Source organism: Miscanthus floridulus, chromosome 1, assembly GCF_019320115.1.
Source record: "Miscanthus floridulus cultivar M001 chromosome 1, ASM1932011v1, whole genome shotgun sequence".
In the NCBI taxonomy this organism is placed as follows: Eukaryota; Viridiplantae; Streptophyta; class Magnoliopsida; order Poales; family Poaceae; genus Miscanthus; species Miscanthus floridulus.
The window spans coordinates 168,362,538-168,381,653 of record NC_089580.1 but is presented as its reverse complement, the minus strand read 5'-3'; the positions used below and the strand labels follow the sequence as shown (position 1 = coordinate 168,381,653).

At 45.6% G+C, this 19,116-nt stretch overlaps 3 protein-coding genes across 4 annotated transcripts; 1 reads left to right on the top strand and 2 right to left on the bottom strand.

Annotated features, from left to right (window-relative positions):
• Positions 1-5,926: 5,926 nt before the first annotated feature.
• On the top strand, positions 5,927-9,175 carry LOC136547542 (UDP-glucuronic acid decarboxylase 1-like). The gene is made up of 8 exons (XM_066539489.1): positions 5,927-6,664; positions 6,933-7,079; positions 7,175-7,254; positions 8,019-8,102; positions 8,194-8,268; positions 8,484-8,576; positions 8,686-8,878; positions 8,978-9,175. Exons 1-7 carry the CDS (start codon positions 6,094-6,096, stop codon positions 8,875-8,877), a joined length of 1,242 nt encoding a protein of 413 aa, XP_066395586.1. The 5' UTR covers positions 5,927-6,093; the 3' UTR covers position 8,878; positions 8,978-9,175.
• Positions 9,176-9,308: 133 nt separating this feature from the next.
• On the bottom strand, positions 9,309-10,907 carry LOC136547551 (dirigent protein 25-like). Its single transcript, XM_066539497.1, has one exon. The coding sequence runs from the start codon at positions 10,363-10,365 to the stop codon at positions 9,421-9,423; it is 945 nt and encodes a 314-aa protein (XP_066395594.1). The 5' UTR covers positions 10,366-10,907; the 3' UTR covers positions 9,309-9,420.
• A 123-nt stretch (positions 10,908-11,030) lies between these two features.
• Positions 11,031-17,360, bottom strand: LOC136547526 (uncharacterized). 2 transcript variants are annotated; one of them, XM_066539476.1, is made up of 5 exons: positions 17,126-17,360; positions 15,141-15,196; positions 12,809-14,827; positions 12,192-12,450; positions 11,031-12,104 (listed from the first exon to the last, which is right to left on the bottom strand). In XM_066539476.1, exons 1-5 carry the CDS (start codon positions 17,223-17,225, stop codon positions 11,461-11,463), a joined length of 3,078 nt encoding a protein of 1,025 aa, XP_066395573.1. In that variant the 5' UTR covers positions 17,226-17,360; the 3' UTR covers positions 11,031-11,460. The 2 variants fall into 2 exon arrangements, with proteins under 2 accessions (XP_066395573.1, XP_066395580.1); XM_066539483.1 differs by having other exon boundaries at positions 17,122-17,309.
• Positions 17,361-19,116: the final 1,756 nt, after the last annotated feature.

The following is a 19,116-nucleotide window of genomic DNA, read 5'->3' as shown; positions in this document are numbered from 1 at the left end:
TGACTAGCGGATTAACAATTAGTCCGCTTATTTGATGATTAGAGACTAAAAATTAGTTAACTAGATATTAGTTTTATGGATCCAAACAGGATCTTAGCTCACATATTAGCAATAATAGAATTTAGTTTTCTGTTTACAGCCACAGTTGCAGCTGCTTCACTTATTAGCTACAAAGATTTTATTTTTCTACTTGTAGCCACAGCTGCATCCTACAAAAACTGCAGCTAGCACACCACCGTGGTCCATAGATATTCTTCGTGTTCGTCCTAGTGGCTCCCATTAGTGGCTAAAATCTCAAAGCGCGATGCCATGATCCGGCCAAAGGAATCCCCGTCTAAAGATGGCAACGGGGACCCGATCCCCGATTCCCCGCGGGGAATTCCCCTATTAGGGGACGGGGATAGAGTCAAATACGCCCCCACGGGGATTTAAACGGGGAGAAAACGTCCCCCGTCGGGTTTGACGGGGACGGGTCTGGGGGAGCATTCCCCGTCCCCGATACCCGCATCCCCGCCCCGTTTATATACAGGCTTTGCTCTCTTTCCTGATGGCCCAACCAGCCCACGAAGGCCCAATGTCTTCTGAGTATATATAACAGTAATAACCCTAGTTCTACACCTTTGTGATGATTAATATCCTGCTTCTTGCTATTTAGCTATTTTTGGATTGTGATTCGTGGTGTACTCTAATATTGTGTCGATGAACTCATGTGAATGATGATGAATTAACATGAATGGTGATGAATAAATGCGGGGGACGGGGATCCCCGACGGGGATTTTTCCCCTCGCGGGGGCGGGGATGGGGGAGAAATCGTCCCCGTGAGCTTTGGCGGGGACGGGGACGGGAATTTTTTCTCCCCGTGGGGACGGGGATGGGGAGGCAACCTCCGACGGGGAATTCCCCGTTGCCATCTTTATCCCCGCCCACCGCCATGGGTGGAAGTGGATGGGAGAATCCCGAATCGTTGCATTCGGGCCTCTCTCATCATTCCGTCTCCATCTCCGTCTCCGTCTCCGTCTCCGTCTCCGACCCCGCCCGCCGCCGCGGTCGCTGCTGCGAAACGCACGTGCAGTTCTGCGCCGCGTGCCGGCAGCCCGGGACGCGCCATCCGGCATCCGCCATGGGGCAACGCGCACACCGAGCACACGTTCTGCCTTCACTTTTTTTTAATGGCAGCTTCAGCTTTCCAAGCAAAAACAAACGCGCAGCCGGTAAAGAGGTTTCCTTCTACTATCCAAACAGATCGAGCGAGGAACCACGAGGGACAAGGCCCACGCACAGCGTCACAGCGAGACCGCGCAGGGTGCAGAGACTGGGTTAAACATCCCAGCTCCTCCCAGATGCCCTGCCAACAGTGCATTGTCCGGTTTCGCGTCTCGGTCTGGATTCTTCACGTGGTCAGCTAATCTTGACTTGCTTTGCTGGTTGGTGAGGTCAACGAGTCCACTCCCCGGCCGGCCGGCCCGACAGCAACAAGGGACCTCGGTGGGCAGACACGTCAGATTGTCGATGTGTTCTCTCCTTCAAGGAACAACGCGTAGGTTGAAAGCTGAAACTGTCTTTCTGCGCCAGACATGACTTGAGTCTTCAAGCAGAAACACGCTGATTCATAAACACTTGGATCTGTGGCTTCTGTGCTGATACTGAGAGTTGATACATCGGCAGTAGCCACACCCACACGGGACGAGTCCGGCGGAGTGAGAAGAGACCGGAATTTGTGTGCCTCGTTGATGCAACGTTTTGGGCCCTCCAATTCCAAACAAAGGCCCTGTTAAAGCAAAGGTTTTGGGCCTTATCCAGCGAACTAAAACTACTGATGCATGGGAAATAATTTTGTGAGCTCTTCTCTCATCTCATATACATACACTGATGCTTTGCAATGGAAATTGAACAACCTATAATTATTAGCTCATATAATAGGATAGAATATTTATTCTAAATGAATGTTATTGTACCGTTGACGTGGAAAACTCAATACATGTAAATTCTAAAAAAAACTCAATACATGTAATCGGAGGATGTGGCTTGCTAATGCGGATAGTTTATATGAAGAGAGATATCCATTAGGATTGCATACTAGTGGACGTTGGCGTGAATACTTCGCATAAAATATATCTACGTTAGTTAGGTTTTATTTAATAAGATATATGTAGATTTATTAAGGGGTAGGCCGCATCTCTATTATGAAAAATATTTTTATTAATTAGGTTTTCTTTAATAAGATATATGTAGATTTATCAAGGGGGTACGCCTCTCTGTTATGAAAAAAAAAAGTTAGGTTTTCTTTAATGTCATAGCTACTTTAGAGATCGAAGACAGATTTTCTTTATGAAGCATGGTAATCAACATGTACTTAAATGCACACAAACATGCTCTGTCTCTATGAACTCTACGATAAATTGAGCCTTCGCTGTTGATAGAGATGACTAAATAATTAACAAAAAAAGCACATCTATTAAGCTGAACCAAGTGGATAGGTTCTACCATAAGCAACAACAAATATTACAAAAACTTACCCCTAGGAAAGCATGTCGAAATATTTTTCATAAAGAAGAACTTTCAACCGTTAGGTGAAAAATGTATTTTTTATTAAGAAGAAATCCCAACCATAGAGTAAAAAAAAGACTAAAAAACGTAGCTATCAAATAGTTTTACTTGTGGCCTTTATTTTCTAAGAACGGGAAGTGAAACTCCCGACCTCTGGGTATAACACTACCTCTCCCAACACTATCCATGCACACGTTCTCAGACTCTCAGTAGCCAAAAAGATATAAAAAAAACAATGGACAGACGGACTTAATGTTTGAGAAAGTATCAGAACAAGAAAAACATCGAAGAGGTTTATGCCTTTTTCTTGAGTATGTTCCTTTAGATGTTTGTTAAAAAAGCTAGTTCTACGAGGCGTCAATAGGCCAATTCTCTATCTTCTCAAGCTAACGGGCCTGCTCTGTTTGGTACACTACCATCATCAACAGCTGATATCTGAATTTCAGTTTTATCTTTGATCTTACAACATCGCTGATGGTGATCGATCAGCAAGCCAGATACCCATCGTCAGCGTGCTGTTCTAACAAGTCCACTTGCCTTTCACCTTTCAGTTCATCTGTTGTCATCGATCGTCCTGCAGTAAGACTTTAACAAGCGTACCAAACGACGTGACTGATCGTTGAACTTCTTATCTTCTTCCAAGCAAAGTTATTGCAAAACAAAATAAGTCTAGCTTGACACGTTCGCTTCCTGCCGTACAGTGTTAGGAGTATAACACAAGGGGAAAAAATATCATCAGAAAAGAAAACATAAACATCAGAACAAAAAACACCGTACAGTTGTAGGAGTATACTCCCTCCATACCTGATTTCAAGTCGTTCTGGGCACTTGGCTAGTTTTCACAAATCATGTCGTTCTCTGCACCCGAGGACAAGTTTGGACGCGATTACCCCTCCCTTAATAGCACGCGTGCACGCCGTCCGCATTGATCACGCCTGTTCGTTACTCACGCCACCCGTTCGGCTTGCCGCTGGCCGATCCAATAAGCGCTCGCACCGCCTCGCACTTCGTTCCTCGCCGCACGCCTCCTCGCCTCGCCTCGCCTTACATCCTCTTCGCGTAGCCTCGCTGCCCGCCGCACGCTGCATGTCCTCGTCGCCTCGCCTCGCCTCGCCGCTCGCCGCACGTCCTCCTCACCTCGCCTCGCTGCTCGCCGCTCGCCGCACTTCCTCCTCGTGCTCGCGTTTGTCTCCTGCAGCACGCTTGCCATGGAGCCCGGCGCCATGAAGCTCGCTCCAGCCACGGAGGAGGCGCTCGACTATGAAGTGGCGCCAAACTCAGAAGAGGTGGCGGTGGTTTCGGAGGAAGCGCCGGAGTCCGAGCTGGCGCCCAACTCAGAAGAGGGGCTGGACTTGGAGATGGCGATGGACTCTGTCAAAGTGCCGCTGGTGGTGCCGGACAACGTCGAGATGGTGCCGGACTCCGTGGAAAGGGACTTCGTCGAGTGTCTATGTCCTCGCCGCGGCACGATCCATGCTGGCGGTGGAGAAGAATGCTTCCAAGCTTGCCGCCGTGCTCGCATGTGTGCCCGTTGTGGCCTTCTCCACGAAGACTATGGGCTCCCAGCAAGGTTTTTCACTTCATGGAGAAGTTTGATTGTGAGTTCTACATTCCGGATGTGGAGAAACTTCAAATGAGAGGTACACTTGTGCGCACTCGTGGTCTGTCATGTCCTTCCTTCGAGGATTTGGTTGAACGGTAGCATCATGAGCATGATCTAGTAGAGGAAAAAAGAAACAAAGTATCCGTAGCATCATTAGCAAGCGCTTCAACAAAGTAGCCGTGGCTTAACTAAAATGAATAATGTGATTGTGTCAAAAAAAAAGTTACCAGCAAGATTTTGTAGATAGTCGAAATTAACCGCACCGAACTCATCTAGTGGTAAGTTCAAATCAAGTACTGTAAAAAAAAGAAACAATGATTTAAGAACTGAGCAAAATCTGCATATGCTAAGAAACACACAAGAGCGCTAAGTGATGCATTACCGCCACGGTGAACTTCTGGCTCGTCGACGTCGAACACGTCGTTGTCGTCATCATCTTGTGGCTCGTCCACGTCGAACACGTTGTCGTCGTCGTCATCTTGTGGTGCTGGAACGTTGAGATCGAACCCAATGTCGGCTTTCGTCATCTTCGGATGCCAGTACGTTGAGATCGAAACTAGGAATATAATCAGACATTTGTACTGGGAGTAGAAGCAGGAAGGAAAGAAGAAGAAAAAGGCATGGAGTAGATGCAGTACTGGGAGCAGCATCTGAACGTTTTATAGTACTGGGAGCAGCGTGTGTAGACGCGCCAACACACGTGCGCGAGAACACCGAAAATGCGTCTGAACGTCGAAAATTTGAAAGCAAGCGAACCTGTAAACGCGCCAACACACGCGCGAGAAAGCAAAACGGGAGCAAACCCTAAAAACACTCCTACACGCGCGCGTCACCTGTGCCAAAACGCTCCTGCACGTGCGCGCGAACGGCCAAACCCCGACTTCACGTGCCCAAACTCAAGCAGCACAGCGCCATGCAACGAAGCACAGTGCCGTGCAAATAATCTGGCGAATGCAAAAAAAATACCACGACTGCCAGCACTCGAACGCCTAATTAATAAGGGCAAGGATGGAAAATTAACCCCTAATTAATTCCTCCTTGGTATGCACAATCCTGTCCTAAACGACTTGTTTTATGGGTATGGAGGGAGTACTCCCTCCGTTCATAAGTCTTTATCATATTAGCCTTCGGCGTAATGACCAATGAGCAGTAAACCACGCCGATTTGCATTTAAGGCAAAGAGCAGCTAAGGAGTCGTAGCTATGGAGCAATAAATGCAGACAAGGAGCAGCCAATGAGCACCAATTATGTAGCACGTACGAGAAAGCAAACATGTGGTCCCGAACTAATACGAAGGAGACTTTTGGGGGAAAAATTACTTAGACGAAGGAGATAAATGGACGGAGTGAGTAATACAAAGGGACAAAACATCAGAAAACACAATAGTCGGACCACAGAGTCGAACCCATCCGAAGTCAGACGCGCTAATCCACTGCGCTATGCGGTCGCTGAGTGATGTTGCTTTTGTCCAAAGTTATATAAGCGCGTGTTTAGTGGTTGGGAATTTTGGAATTTGGCTACGGTAACACTTTCATTTTTATTTGACAATTAGTGTTCAATTAGAGACTAATTAGGCTCAAAACGTTCGTCTCGTAATTTTCCACCAAACTGTATAATTAGTTTTTTTCGTCTACATTTAATGCTCCATACACGTATCGTAAGATTCGATGGTATGAATACTGTAACACTTTTTGAAAAGTTATTTTAAAACTAAACACGGGCTAAATGAATACAAAGTGACATTCCATTGGAAGCAAAAGAAGAGAGAACGATTCCACACGCACGTGCGGAATCTGCGGGCGACAAGCCACAGCGGCAGGAAGAATCGCATTCGATTCGGCAGCTACGGGGCCCAACCGCCTCCACGCGCCTCCCTCTCCACCTCACTCCGCCACCAGTCTTCTCCCCCTCCGGCGGCGAGAGGGCGCGCGCCCACCCCGCCATGAAGCAGCTGCACCGGCAGGCCAGCATGAGCAAACAGCACCGCCCGCACCACCACCGCGCCTCCCTCTCGCGCACCCTCGCTTCCTACCTCCTCCGCGAGCAGCGCCTCCTCTTCGTCCTCCTCGGCTTCCTCCTAGCCTCGTCCTTCTTCTTCCTCTACCCGTCGTCCGTCAGCCCGCATTCCGCCACCGGATCCTCCTCCGTCACCAATTTCGCCGCCGCCGTCGCCAGGAAAATCCCCCGCGGCGGCGGCGCCTCCTCCGCCGCCGCGCGCCGCCTCCCCGTCGGCGTCCGGAAGCCCTCCCTGCGCGTCGTCGTCACCGGCGGCGCGGGGTTTGTCGGCAGCCACCTCGTCGACAAGCTCCTCGCCCGCGGGGACAGCGTCATCGTCGTCGACAACTTCTTCACGGGCCGCAAGGACAACGTCGCGCACCACCTCGGCAACCCGCGATTCGAGCTCATCCGCCACGACGTCGTCGAACCCATTCTCCTAGAGGTCGACCAGATCTACCACCTCGCCTGCCCCGCATCCCCCATGCACTACAAATTCAACCCCATCAAGACCATCATATCCTTTCCGCTCCCTTGTGCCGCGCATAATTCGTCCACATCCTCACAGGAATTGGATTCAATATATTTGCCTTTATTGATTTATTTATGGACACGGATACAACTTCTTCAATGTCAGTTCTATTCTATGATGCACATTTCACATGAGTTGAAGGTGGGCGTGGGGGTGGATTCGTAGTTTTGTGCCTGCGTGGGGAAGAGCGTGGATTTACATCTGTTTGTTTTGTCTGCTTTTTCTCCAGTTGTTTCCTTAACCAACTATGTACAAGACAAATGTCATGGGGACCTTGAACATGCTTGGACTGGCAAAGAGGGTCGGGGCCCGGTTCTTACTGACTAGTACCAGTGAAGTGTATGGTGATCCTCTTGAGCATCCACAGAAGGAGAGCTACTGGGGCCATGTCAATCCCATTGGTGTGCTAAGTTTGACATATCTTAGGAGTATGCCCCATTTGAGTCTCTCCAGTCCGATACAATGTGATATACCTCGCTATGTTATAATTATGCAGGTGTTAGGAGCTGTTATGATGAGGGGAAGAGAACAGCTGAAACTCTTACCATGGATTACCACCGTGGTGCTGGTGTCGAGGTAAAGCTTCAGTTTCTGATTATGGATCCATGTCTAGCAAAGGCTATATCTTGTTGGCAATGGGACCTTTAAAAACTACTTATTACATGTCAGTATTTAATAAGCTCTAAAACTGTTTAGGTGTCAGTATTTGATAAGTTCTGAAATTGAATTAGATGTAATAATCGACTTTGAGGTGGTATTCATATGTCTTATTTCAAGTACTTAGCATGGTCCAAATGTCAAATATTGAGAACGGGTGATCCATTACCGTTTGCATACATTTCAATTTTTTTAACAATTACGATTAAGTATACTAGAACATGGATTTGCCGAAAAAATGAATATCTTTATGGTATGTGGCATTAAGCCCCACCCCCCCCCCCCCCCCCCCCCCCCCCCCCCCCCCCCCCACCCCCCAAAAAAACGGTCTATTGTTTTTTCCTGAACTCAAAATTGGTCTATTGTTAAGTTTGAAAAGGATGCCTTTCGTGTTCAGAGAAAAAAGAAAGAAGTCTTCTCTAGGGTGGATAGTATACTATTTACACAGTATTTATAGATGCGAGGGAATTCAGGAAAGGGCATTGCATTACACTAAAAGTGCTAATTAACCAGATCCCTTTGTTTATTTGAACTTTGAATATTCGATGGCTGGTTTCCATTTTGTCAAGATACATCCTTTGTTTATATACTGCAATGCTGCTTATGACTTATGAGTTGTCTGTGTGCTTTATCTTTATTCTCTTCTTGAAGAGCAAACTTTGACATAGTACTGCTTTCCTCAGGTGAGAATTGCACGCATATTTAACACATATGGCCCTCGTATGTGTTTAGATGATGGCCGAGTTGTTAGCAACTTTGTTGCACAGGTTTGTCTCAGTTTGTGATTCTGATGCATTGGAGAAGAGGATTATCATAGAACTTCAGCACTGCTTAAAGTTGGCATTGCTTCATTTCTAGGCTTTGCGGAAACAACCAATGACAGTGTATGGTGATGGAAAACAGACTCGGAGTTTTCAATATGTTTCAGATCTGGTACTTATGCATGGTTTCTGTCTCTCGTTCTATATGAAGAAGTTTCAATTGTTTATTTTATACAAATTATATTCAGATAATGCATGCAAGTGTTCTTTATTTTCCTCGACCTTTGTTCTTCATAAATCAGTTTCTATTTTAAATTTTGTTTGCTGCAGAAAGTTCATGTTTGCCACATTCAGATCTGAAGAATTTACATATCTATAAATTTATAGGTTGATGGGTTGGTAACTCTAATGGAAAGTGACCATATTGGACCTTTCAACTTGGGGAATCCGGGAGAATTTACAATGCTGGAGCTTGCACAGGTCTGACCTTGACACTGAAATTTGCTATCCATTGTTCTTTCAGAATACCACGGCTTCCTGTCTACAATATCCCTACCAGGAATCATGATACTGCATTCTTTTGCTGCAGGTGGTAAAAGAAACGATCGACCCAGGTGCATCTTTCGAGTTCAAACCCAACACTGCAGATGATCCACACATGAGAAAACCTGACATTTCTAAGGCCAAGTCTCTTCTCAATTGGGAGCCCAAAGTTTCACTAAAACAAGGCCTGCCGCGTATGGTCTCGGACTTCCAGAAACGCATCATGGATGAGAATTGAGGTCTACATAAATTTAGTCCCTCTTTCTAACTGGGAGCCCAAAGCTACCAGTCTCAGAATACTGTATCATACTGACAGAGCTCTTTTTGGTGCCTTGAAGCCCTTGACAGAGCTCAGATGAAGGACTGATTGCCAAAAATTTCTTCCTCCAGGGCGAGTTATTTTTTGTGACTGGACATCTGTTCTTTGGTTACGGTTTCTTCGATACATAAAGTTCGCCATAGAATTACATGGTAGCCTTTCAGCGAACAGTGAGATGTCTACATAAATTTAGTCCCTCTTTCTAATGTTCTTGAAACCCATCCAGCTCCATTTTACGTAGGATGATGTCATATTCTCATGCCATTTATTTTAGGGGTAGCCATCTCAGAATAGCAGAAACATACTTGATTTACTCGTACAATCTCACAATATGCTGATGCGATCATAGCACCTATTAGTACATTACATACATGGCCGAAAGCTGGCACAGTACTTGGAATAACACGAAACTGCTGGAAGGACAAGAAGTGGTAATTGTCGATCTAATGGTAATGGAGCGGCTTAAATGAGGTGAACGTTGAACTGGAGTAGAGTCTCAACGCCGTCGGTGGTGTGCTCGTCGCTAGGGTGCAGCGTCTGGATGGCGGCGAAGCCCTTGGCGTTCTCGTACTTGCCGGTGCCTCCGATGATGGCGATGTGGGACTCCGGCGCGGCCATGCGGTGGACCCCGAAGAAGCTGAGCGTGTCGCCGCCATGCAGTGCCTCGGGGCCCTCGAACATGGCGGTGAGCATGATGGTCTTGCTGGTGCCGTCCTGCGAGCTGGCGACGTAGAAGCCCTGCGCCCTGCCGATGACCCCCGCTCCGAGCTCGTGTCCCTCGGTGAGCTCGTCGTCGATGACGGTGGTCGTGCCGAAAAGGAGGTTCTGGAGCGTGACGCCCGACGGCAGGTCCCCGGCGTTGACGAAAGGGATGTTCTTGTTGCCGCCGTTGACGGGGTTGCCGTTGTTCTGGACGACGGCGGAGGACGTGCCGCCGAGGCCCGCGACGTAGGGCACGTTGTTGCTGTTGATGAGGTTGCTGGCGCCCTGCGGCAGCGGCATCGCGCCCTGGATCGGGAAGATGTTGGTGTTGGGGCGCGCGAACGGGAGCTGCCCGTTGGCCGCCGCGCTCGCCACCACGCCGGTCACGATGCGCCCCGACGGCTGCGAGCCGCCGAGGATGTCGTGCATGAAGAACGTCGGCGGGTGGTCGCCCACGCCCGCGCCGGCGGCTCCTGCGTTGCCCGTCGCGGCGGCACCCGCAGCGCCGGCGGCTGCGGCTGGGCCGGCCGCTGGCGCCACCACTGGGTCTGCCGGGGGGTCCGTCGGGGCGGGCAGCGGGTCGGCCGGCAGGGGAGCCGCAGCCTGCTCGTCGAGGACGCGACCAGCGAATGCGCAGTTCGCCACGGTGAGCGCGAGCACCAGGCACAGTGCCGCCCTGACGGCCTGCACCGCGTTCTTGGCCATGTCTCGCAAGCCACGCAGGCTTGAACGTCCACTGGAGAAGAGCGAGGACTGTGGCGTGTATCCAACCAGCTATTGCCCACTCTCAGTAGATCGATCACTTGTACTTGTTGTTGCTGTGCAGCGATATGCCAGATTATATAGGGATCGCGGTTCGTGCAGGTGCAGGTAGGCCGAGAGACAGACGTGGGCAGAGTGGAGTAGTTTGATGGCGGTGTTGTGCGTTAGTTGTGCGAGGACGCCCAGGAACCTAAACCTCTGAAGAAGAGGTGCGGTTGGGACTTGGGAAGGACAACAGCAGAGGCGTGGCGCCACATATCCCAGCGCTTAGACGACCGGGACGAACGGGCAGATGCTGATTTGCAGGAGTGGTTTGCCCGCCCGCGTAGGTGCATCCATGGTGCCCCTTCGGCCCACGGTTTCCAGGAGCTATTGCTGCTTTGCTAGTAGCATGCTCAGCACTCAACAGCTTATGAGTCTGGTAGCGTTTCATCGAAGAGACGGCAACCACAACGCAGCCATGCATATATTCAAGAGGCGCGATCTCTTGCTCTAGGTCCAACGTTTATGGCGTAGCTCCTTGTTACAAAGAGCATACCACAGCCAGCAAAAGGATACGTAGTGCACAGCACACCATCACAAGAGCTAAACTGACAGATAATAATGTCTGAACTAACACTACCATTATTGCATGTAATAATAAACATACTAAATTCCCCCAGAGATTATTTTACACAATTCCTTAAAACCAAAATTGTACATCTATATTCCAGCATTATGCGAACCTAAAAAAATTAAAACGCTTTTCGGAGTTCAGAGGGAAAAACCTCCGGTGCTACGTTATTGAGGAGTTCGGAGTCAAAGGTGACATGTACATGAGCATGACACAGCCAGGTCAAACTTCCACCCCACTTGTTTGATGCTCCACCATCACCTACGCCATCTTTAGCCCATGCCCTTCAGTAGCCATGAGGTGAACTCCTGGAATTATCATCCCCTCCTTAAGCAATTCATCGAGGGCTCATCTCCCACTAGAGTTCACCAGCCACCAATCCATGCATATGCTTCTAATGGCTTCGGATGCAAACATAGGCAATTCTAGCCACGGAGCTTGGCGGATTTAGTAACACCCAGAAAGTCAGCTACAATTTCCTCTAGGAGATCATCTTGCAACATACTCCCGATATCGCACCCAACCAGATTGGTGCCATCTTCTGAGCCAACCCACTCTACACTCAAGAGTAGGGCTTCCTGATTAAACTCTATTTCTTGCTGTACCTGCACCACCCTTTGCCACACAAGCTCAGCAAACTCTTCCTCATTCCATCCAGGTGAGCACCTCACCATCAATCTCTTTGAACAACTGTTCATCACGGAGGTAATAATATCCCCAAGAACAGCATTTGTGATATCGAACAAGAGCTTCCTCTCATGTTGTGGCCATAAAATGAGGCTGCTGTACTTCTTTTCAAGATCATCAAATAAATCAAGGCCTGCAGGACACTCCAGTAAGTAGCAGTTGTCAATCAGCTCATCCTGGTTGGGCGCATGAATACCCAAAGCAACAAGCATATCAAACACATAGGAGAAATCCCTTTCATCCATATTCCTAAAAGAATGGGATTCCTCCATTTCAGGAAGTGATTGACGTGCTGCCTCATCATCACTCAATATAAAAAGCTCGTTGTCATCTCCAGTGTCTGTAGTCTCCCTCTTCAGAAGCCGAAGTTGCAATCTGAGCTCTGCAATGTTTACAATAAATCAAACTTAAGAACTAGGAATAAGGAAGAGTGGAAGAGAAATCTGTAAAAAAGAATTCAATCACTTGCCTTGGAGATCTGCACTAATTTTCTCAAAATCTCCTGAGTAAACATCTTCTGCGTCCATGGAAGATTCAAGAACAGACACTGGACTTTGCTGGTCGTCTTTATTGGAGTTTGCTGGCGATTCTGATTCATTAGGTGGAATACAGAGGGTTTGATTGTCATCCCCCAGATGATGATTAATCTCCTCAGGAGAATCAGATTCTATCTGGGGATCATAAGTGGCTGGGTAATCATCAGCTTCATGGTATTCAACTTGCTCATGCTGGATCGAAAATAGTAGGCAGTTATTAAGCATGACATGGAAAGATCAAGCCCCCCCCCCCCAACACCCACACCCACACACCCACACACACCAATTACAGCAAAGGCAATATGGTAAGTACACACATTTTTAAAACTGAGAAATCAGTGTTTGTGACAAACGGCTTTGTGAACATTTCATGATTCCAGCAGAACACACAGTAAGTGCAAACTAAAAGGGTAGATAAAAAAGAATGAAAGTACCTCGGAACCTTAATACAAAACAAACCAGAGGAAATTCAAACTGTTTGTGAAAACAAAGTGCCCACATAATTGAAGACTTGCTAAAGGGAACAATAGGAAAGAAAGCACGTTAGTACCTTAACCATCAGATCATCGAGACTAGGCACAAGAAGGCAGTTATCTAGTGCTGTTGTGGTCATCTTAAGCATTTGCTGGTTCTGTCCAGCAGGAGAAAGAGGTCTTTTATTACTGACAGGGATTGCAGAACTGGTATCCAGTATACCTACTGCATCTAGTTCATGGTCAAGATTTGCAGGATGTTGTGACTGCCCAGATGTTTCTGTCACAGCAGTACCATTAATTGGTTCCTCGTAATTTACATGTATCTCACGTTCAACTGCCATTTTTTCCTCATTATCTGTGGACATCAGATCAGATTCATCACCATGAATTGTAGAATATCTACTTAGAGATTGTCTTTGCCTGCTACGACATGCATGTTCAGAATAGTGGGGTCCAACCTTAAGAACATCTTTAAGCATCGAGAACTCATTGTACGTAACACTACCAGTTCTTTTTCTATTGTTCGACTTTTGAACTCCACGGATGAAGGATGATGGAAGAGACTTGGACCTTGTCAATTTACTAGTAGCTGTGTCTCTCCAACCATCATTGCTGCTGATGCCAAGAGGATAGATGCATGAGCTTTGCATTCTATCAATCTGCACTCCTGTCTTTGGACATTTCCTGGATGTCATTTTATGGGCAGCAATCTTTGATGCATTCTGATCAGAGAGGGCAAGCATATCCCCAAGCGTGCTGAAGCTGTCACTATCAGTTTCTTGATGCTGACACTGATGGGTCTTCCATCTGTTAGAGAGGTGTTTCTTTGCTTCCTTGCTTACTGATGTTTCAGTCAAATATGTTGGCGAAGAGTTTAGGCTGGAAGAAGCCCAAGCATCACATGGCTCAGAATATCTATGAATTGCCTCTGGAGTCTTGAGTTTAGTAACAGATGGCAGGAACTGTGACCTTTCATCTGAAGCAGGAGTTCTGATCTCTGGTTTGACAGCATGTTTCCTACTCCCACACCTAGCAGCTCTCATTTGTTTGGTGATCTCCCTAGCAATTTCTCTAGATCCCTTCCCCATACGACTTAATGTTTCAGAATCTCCAAGGGGCACCTGAGACATGTAATCTTCAGTATACGGAGTCCATCTACCAACCTCCGGACATTCTTTGTGGCTTCTATAATCAGAATGGGGGATTTTATGATGTAGAGGAAGGGCTTCTTCAATATCATGAGGTTTCTCAAAATTTGGCTTCAAGACAACAATCCGAGTGGGGCAGCCTCGTTTTCCAGTATTTTCCTGGTGACTGGACCTTGACAGTTTCTGCCTTAATGAACAAGAATCTTCTTTTCGGGATTGCAAGGGCACATTAGAATATGGCTTCCTCAAAGAATGTTTCACTTCCTTTTGCTCGTTGAAGATGCTCTCGGTACCTTTCTCTTGTGGATAAATATTGTCCATGTCAATAAAATGATTTCTTCGAGATGGCTTCAATATCGTGATGCAGTTTGCAGCAGAGGATGGAGAACCATGATTGTGCAGGTCCCTTCTGACAGCAGGATCAAATTTTTGAAGAAATTCCAACAAAATATCCCTGTTAGATACCAGTGCATCAAGTGTCTCGTTAAATTCTTCTGACATTTGAAGGGATTCATCAGTAGAAAGACGCTTAGCATCCATAAATTTCTGCCTTATGATATCTATATCAGCACTGTCAACCTTGTCAGATCTGGAAGTTGTATTTCCAATTTTAGATCTTGGACTCCGGTTCATCTTTGTTTTTGCGGCCTCCGTAACTTCAAAAACATCAATGGTATCTGCACTACTCCTGTGTGGAATGTCTTCATGTAAACCATTTCGAGCATGAAAACTACCAGGTGAAGTCTTTGGTGCAGGACTTTGGGTATGCCTATGCTGATTATGGATTCCAGATGAGGGCAACGAATCAAGACCCATGAGCCTTCCTACAGCACCTGGTGAAATGTGCCTAGCATTGACATCATTTGAAAATTCTTCATCTATCAGTATTTTCATTGGTACAGCACTGGCTTTTCTTGATTTACTCTGCCTGTTTACGTCAGCAAACTGAGAAGGAAAAAAGGGAGAGGCAATAGCAACTCATTAGTTAGCTCTTACAATGGCACAGTAAGTTGAATGAATAATGACTAAAAGTTTAATAGATGAAGTTGCAAATGAAATAAAGCTATTCCCACAAAGCAAAGTTAGCTTGATACAATAAAGCACACAGTTTAAAACATGTCTAGATCAATATCATATGCATTTCAGCTTTATGCTGTCAGTTTGATGGCATAGTTTTAGTAAGTCTTAAGCTCTTTAGTTCCAAACATGTGAATCATATCCATATGTATAAATCTTCAACTAAATCCACATTACTCACCACAGAATCAGATAGCATCCCAGGGTAAGTTGCTTGTTTCCTAGAGGACACAACCCCTGAATTCAAAGAGAAAAGAAATGGTAATTAATCTCCGCAGGTCCAAAACCACAATGGCAACAGTAGTAACATGCCGAACTGGATTGTAAGGTAAGATCAGAAGGGGAGGTTTCAAATGCAATCCATTTGTTCCTTCTCTAACTATAGAAGTAAAATGGTATGAAGATATCTGTTGCTGGGTTCGGTCAGGAATTCTTCATAAGGAATTATATAACTCAAAATTTACTAAAGAATTATTATCCAACTGTCAAACCTGAGAGAAGGGCACTTAAAGAAGCATAAGCTTCTATAAACATCAAAGTGGCTGTTCAGCGAGTTCACATGTTGCCATTTATTAACAAGCTTGAACAACTTCATTTCAGCAAATTAGAATTGAAACATTGGCAATCACCAGCTTGTCCAGAAATAGTAACTTTCTGGAACACGAACACCCACAGAATAGTGAAACTTTTGCAAAAACTAGGTGGTAATACTCAATTCAGAAATATATTATCTAACGCTGACTTGCCATGTTACCTGCTGCTAACACTACATAGATACATAGCCTTTCATCGCATGGAACCTCTATAAAGGATATGCAACAAACCAGCAACACATGGACAAGGTACAAGCTTTGTAGGACCACACAACAAACATGAGCCATGAAGAATGCACAGTATTTGCTTCAATTCCACATGGTGGTAGACTGAATTTCTACCACCCCAAGTACCTTCCTTCACAGAATAAGCAGAAGGAATTCATAGCAAGTTTCACCCCTGGACCCTAGTGCTTAAAGGAGGTGTACTTATCTTCTATAACTAAATGACCAATACAGGTGTAACAAATACTCCGATTTGCTTAGTGATTAGCATATAAAAGCTACTTGGCAATGAACCTTCACGGCATCCAATAGACAAGAGGACGCAGAATAGAATAATTTAATACTTTAACTTACATATCCAGCAAATTAAGGGCAAGTGAGGTTTCTTTGCGTGATCCTGTGGGAATTGACAAGTTTTTTTTTTTATATAAAACAGGAGGGCCAAGGAGGCCCTACTGGAATGCATTAGATAAAAAGCAGAATTCAGTTTACAAAAAAAGGTCCAGAGAGTTGGGAATTGACAAGTTGACAACTCTAAGACTATAAATCCTACACTCTACAGTACTTCAATAATTCAAAGCATAGCATGCTGTACAACTGTATACCAATTCGGCAAAACAGGATGGGAAATTACATCCTTTTCAACCTTGGTTTTAAAATTGGCCTAGAACTCGTGCAGAATCTAGGCCACTGCAGCTTCAAATGAAAGAACTATAAGAAAAAGGAAAAGAACCGTCCGCCAAAATGGTTTGAAATTGGAAGCAAGAATCTTTCTCTCTCCAATAAAGGCATGACTAAGACCTAAAGTCCACAAGAAAGCTATGTCCCCGCAGCCGAAAACAGGGGGTTATAAAATATTAATAACATGCCCTTTCACTTAGCTATGTCAAGAACTAAGTGTATTTATGCCAGACTTTATCCTAAAAAATCATAGTATTAGCTACTGTGCACAAACCCGAAAAAGACGTCCTTCCCAACACCAAACTCCATCCCTGTGAAGTGAAGTGGAGCTGAAGGTAAAAGGACGGGATTTTAATTCAAAATAGCAAAGCAAACACCTAAAACTGGACTATGACGAGTGTGCAAGCAATCCCAAGTTCCCGTTAGCGGTACCAGAGCTACGAGGGGAAAGAAAAGGAAAAATGTCCTGATCTCCTAAGGGCAGAGAAAGAGGGACAATAATCGCAACAACCATCGCCATCCAAGATCAAAGGTGAGATCTTCATCACATGGACTCCTTACTTTCCCCAAAAAAAATCTTGCGCGGAAATTCACCCGAAATTGCAAAAAAAAAAGAATCCAAGGAGCACCATAGGAATCTGTAACAAGAAAGCAGGCACGCACAGACCTTGGTGATCGGGGTTAGGAACGGTGGAGTGTGCCGCATTCCGGTCCGACGACCCGTCGCCCTGTCTCCGTCGCGATCTGCCGCGCGCAATGCTCGCCATGCTCACCTCCGTCCCTGAGCCCGACCGGATGCGGCGACGAAGCAAATCACTCGCATCCGCGGCGCACGAGCGGGGAGGACTTGGGACGGAAGGGCGGAGAGAGAGGTGGACTCGGAGAGCTAAACGGGAACTCGATTTTGAGTGTGTGTGTGGGTGGGGTGGGGTGGGGGGGTGGGGGGTGGGGTTCAGATTCTCTAACTTGCCGAAGGAAAGTCACCGGTGACTTACTCCATGCCCGATGCTCTCTATTTCACATCCAACGGCTAATAGAAGATGCAACTTTTCCACCCAAACAGCAAAGCCCAGCTGTGGTTTTGGCCCAAATATAGCCCAACTCAGGATTATTATATATGAAACAGAGAAATAACATATAGTTTTACTAAGTATTTTCATAGCAAAATTAAACGGACATTTTACTAAGTATTTTTAATGAGCAATACTATGGTAACTTCTTTACTTACTAGGAGGTAATACCTCAAATAAATCTATTCCCTTTGATTTTTTATAGTTTTTTGAATTAATTATTAATTAATCTATGAAAAGAAAAAGAGATATAGTCAAATCCTCCTAATCAGCACCTTCTTTGCCGCACCTTTTCTTGTGCTCGCCTTTTTTCCTTTTTCCGTTCTGCGACTGTGCATAAATATTTTATCCTACTAAAATAACTGATAAAGCATACAGTATATCTTGAATGCAAATTCAAATAATCTTTTTTTAATTCACATACTCAGTTAAAAAAATATGTTGTATACGTAAAAAAATATCAACATCTAATTAACACGATAACTGAAACATGAACGTTGACGATGTAAAACATATTACACGCTAACACGAACGTGAACGTCAACGGTCTAAAATATACATGTTATTAACACGTTACATAATTGAGTATGTACGTTAGCTGACTCGATTAAAATATGTTACATAATTGAGATGCTCTTCTAATAAAATACAAGCTGTCATATATATTGAACACATAAAATGGCCATGTAAAATATCATGTACGCACCTAAAGTTTTTTTCTCTATGTCAGGTATTGGACACGTAGGTAAGTTCAGAAATTTATAAGACATAAACTTGTAGTGGAGGTGGAGCATAGCATCTAGTTTCGGATTTTCAATGAAATGATTAAAAAGTCTTTTATTTCCGTCAAAAAAAATTCCACGCATGGGGGAGGGCAGCCAACCGCGTGCGTCCATATTGGGCCAGAATCACCGGTGCTGGGCTTTGCTATTGTGGTGGAAAAGTTGCTTTCTTCTTTCAGCCGTTGAACGTGGAATGAAGGGCATCGGGCATGGCATAAGTCACCGGTGACTTTCCTATAGCAAGTCAGAGAATCTGAACCCGGGGGGTGGGGGCGGGGGGACGGGGACTAGGGAGGAGGACGACGGGGAAATAGGCCCCCGTTTGTTTCGCCTGCCTGTTTCTTGTCTCTCTCTCCCCCCTCTTGTGGCGTCTCTCTCTCTCTCTGGCTCTAAAATCTCTATTAGGCCTGGTTTAGATTACAAGTTTTTTCACTCTTTTTTCGTCACGTCAAATCTTTGGACATATGTATGAAGTATTAAATGTAGATAAAAAAATAACTAATTACACAGTTTGATTGTAAATTACGAGACGAATCTTTTGAGCCTAGTTAGGCCATGATTGGACAATAATTGTTAAATACAAACGAAAATGCTACGGTGTCAAATACTAATTCCTAACCTCAATCTAAACAAGGCCTCATGTGGGGTTTTGTAATCTTTCGGTTTCCTCTCCCTTTCTCTCTCTATCTGCAATCTGTCACTCCATCGAGTCTCTATCTACAGTACTATCTCTACTTAATTAATTTTGATAGTTTTTGTTTGGTTTTTTCTTTGCATCTAGGTACCTGGATAATTTTAAATTTGCA

Bases quoted from the DNA above. Each gene is read 5' to 3' on its own strand.
- LOC136547542 (XM_066539489.1), top strand. From the start codon at position 6,094: ATGAAGCAGCTGCACCGGCAGGCCAGCATGAGCAAACAGCACCGCCCG. The intron at 6,665-6,932 runs TATCCTTTCCGC...CAACTATGTACA, and splicing joins CAACCCCATCAAGACCATCA to AGACAAATGTCATGGGGACC. The intron at 7,255-8,018 runs GTAAAGCTTCAG...TGCTTTCCTCAG, and splicing joins ACCGTGGTGCTGGTGTCGAG to GTGAGAATTGCACGCATATT.
- LOC136547526 (XM_066539476.1), bottom strand. From the start codon at position 17,225: ATGGCGAGCATTGCGCGCGGCAGATCGCGACGGAGACAGGGCGACGGG. The intron at 14,828-15,140 runs GTGAGTAATGTG...TTTCCTTCTCAG, and splicing joins GGATGCTATCTGATTCTGTG to TTTGCTGACGTAAACAGGCA. The intron at 12,105-12,191 runs GCAAGTGATTGA...TAAACATTGCAG, and splicing joins AATTAGTGCAGATCTCCAAG to AGCTCAGATTGCAACTTCGG.
- LOC136547551 (XM_066539497.1), bottom strand. From the start codon at position 10,365: ATGGCCAAGAACGCGGTGCAGGCCGTCAGGGCGGCACTGTGCCTGGTG.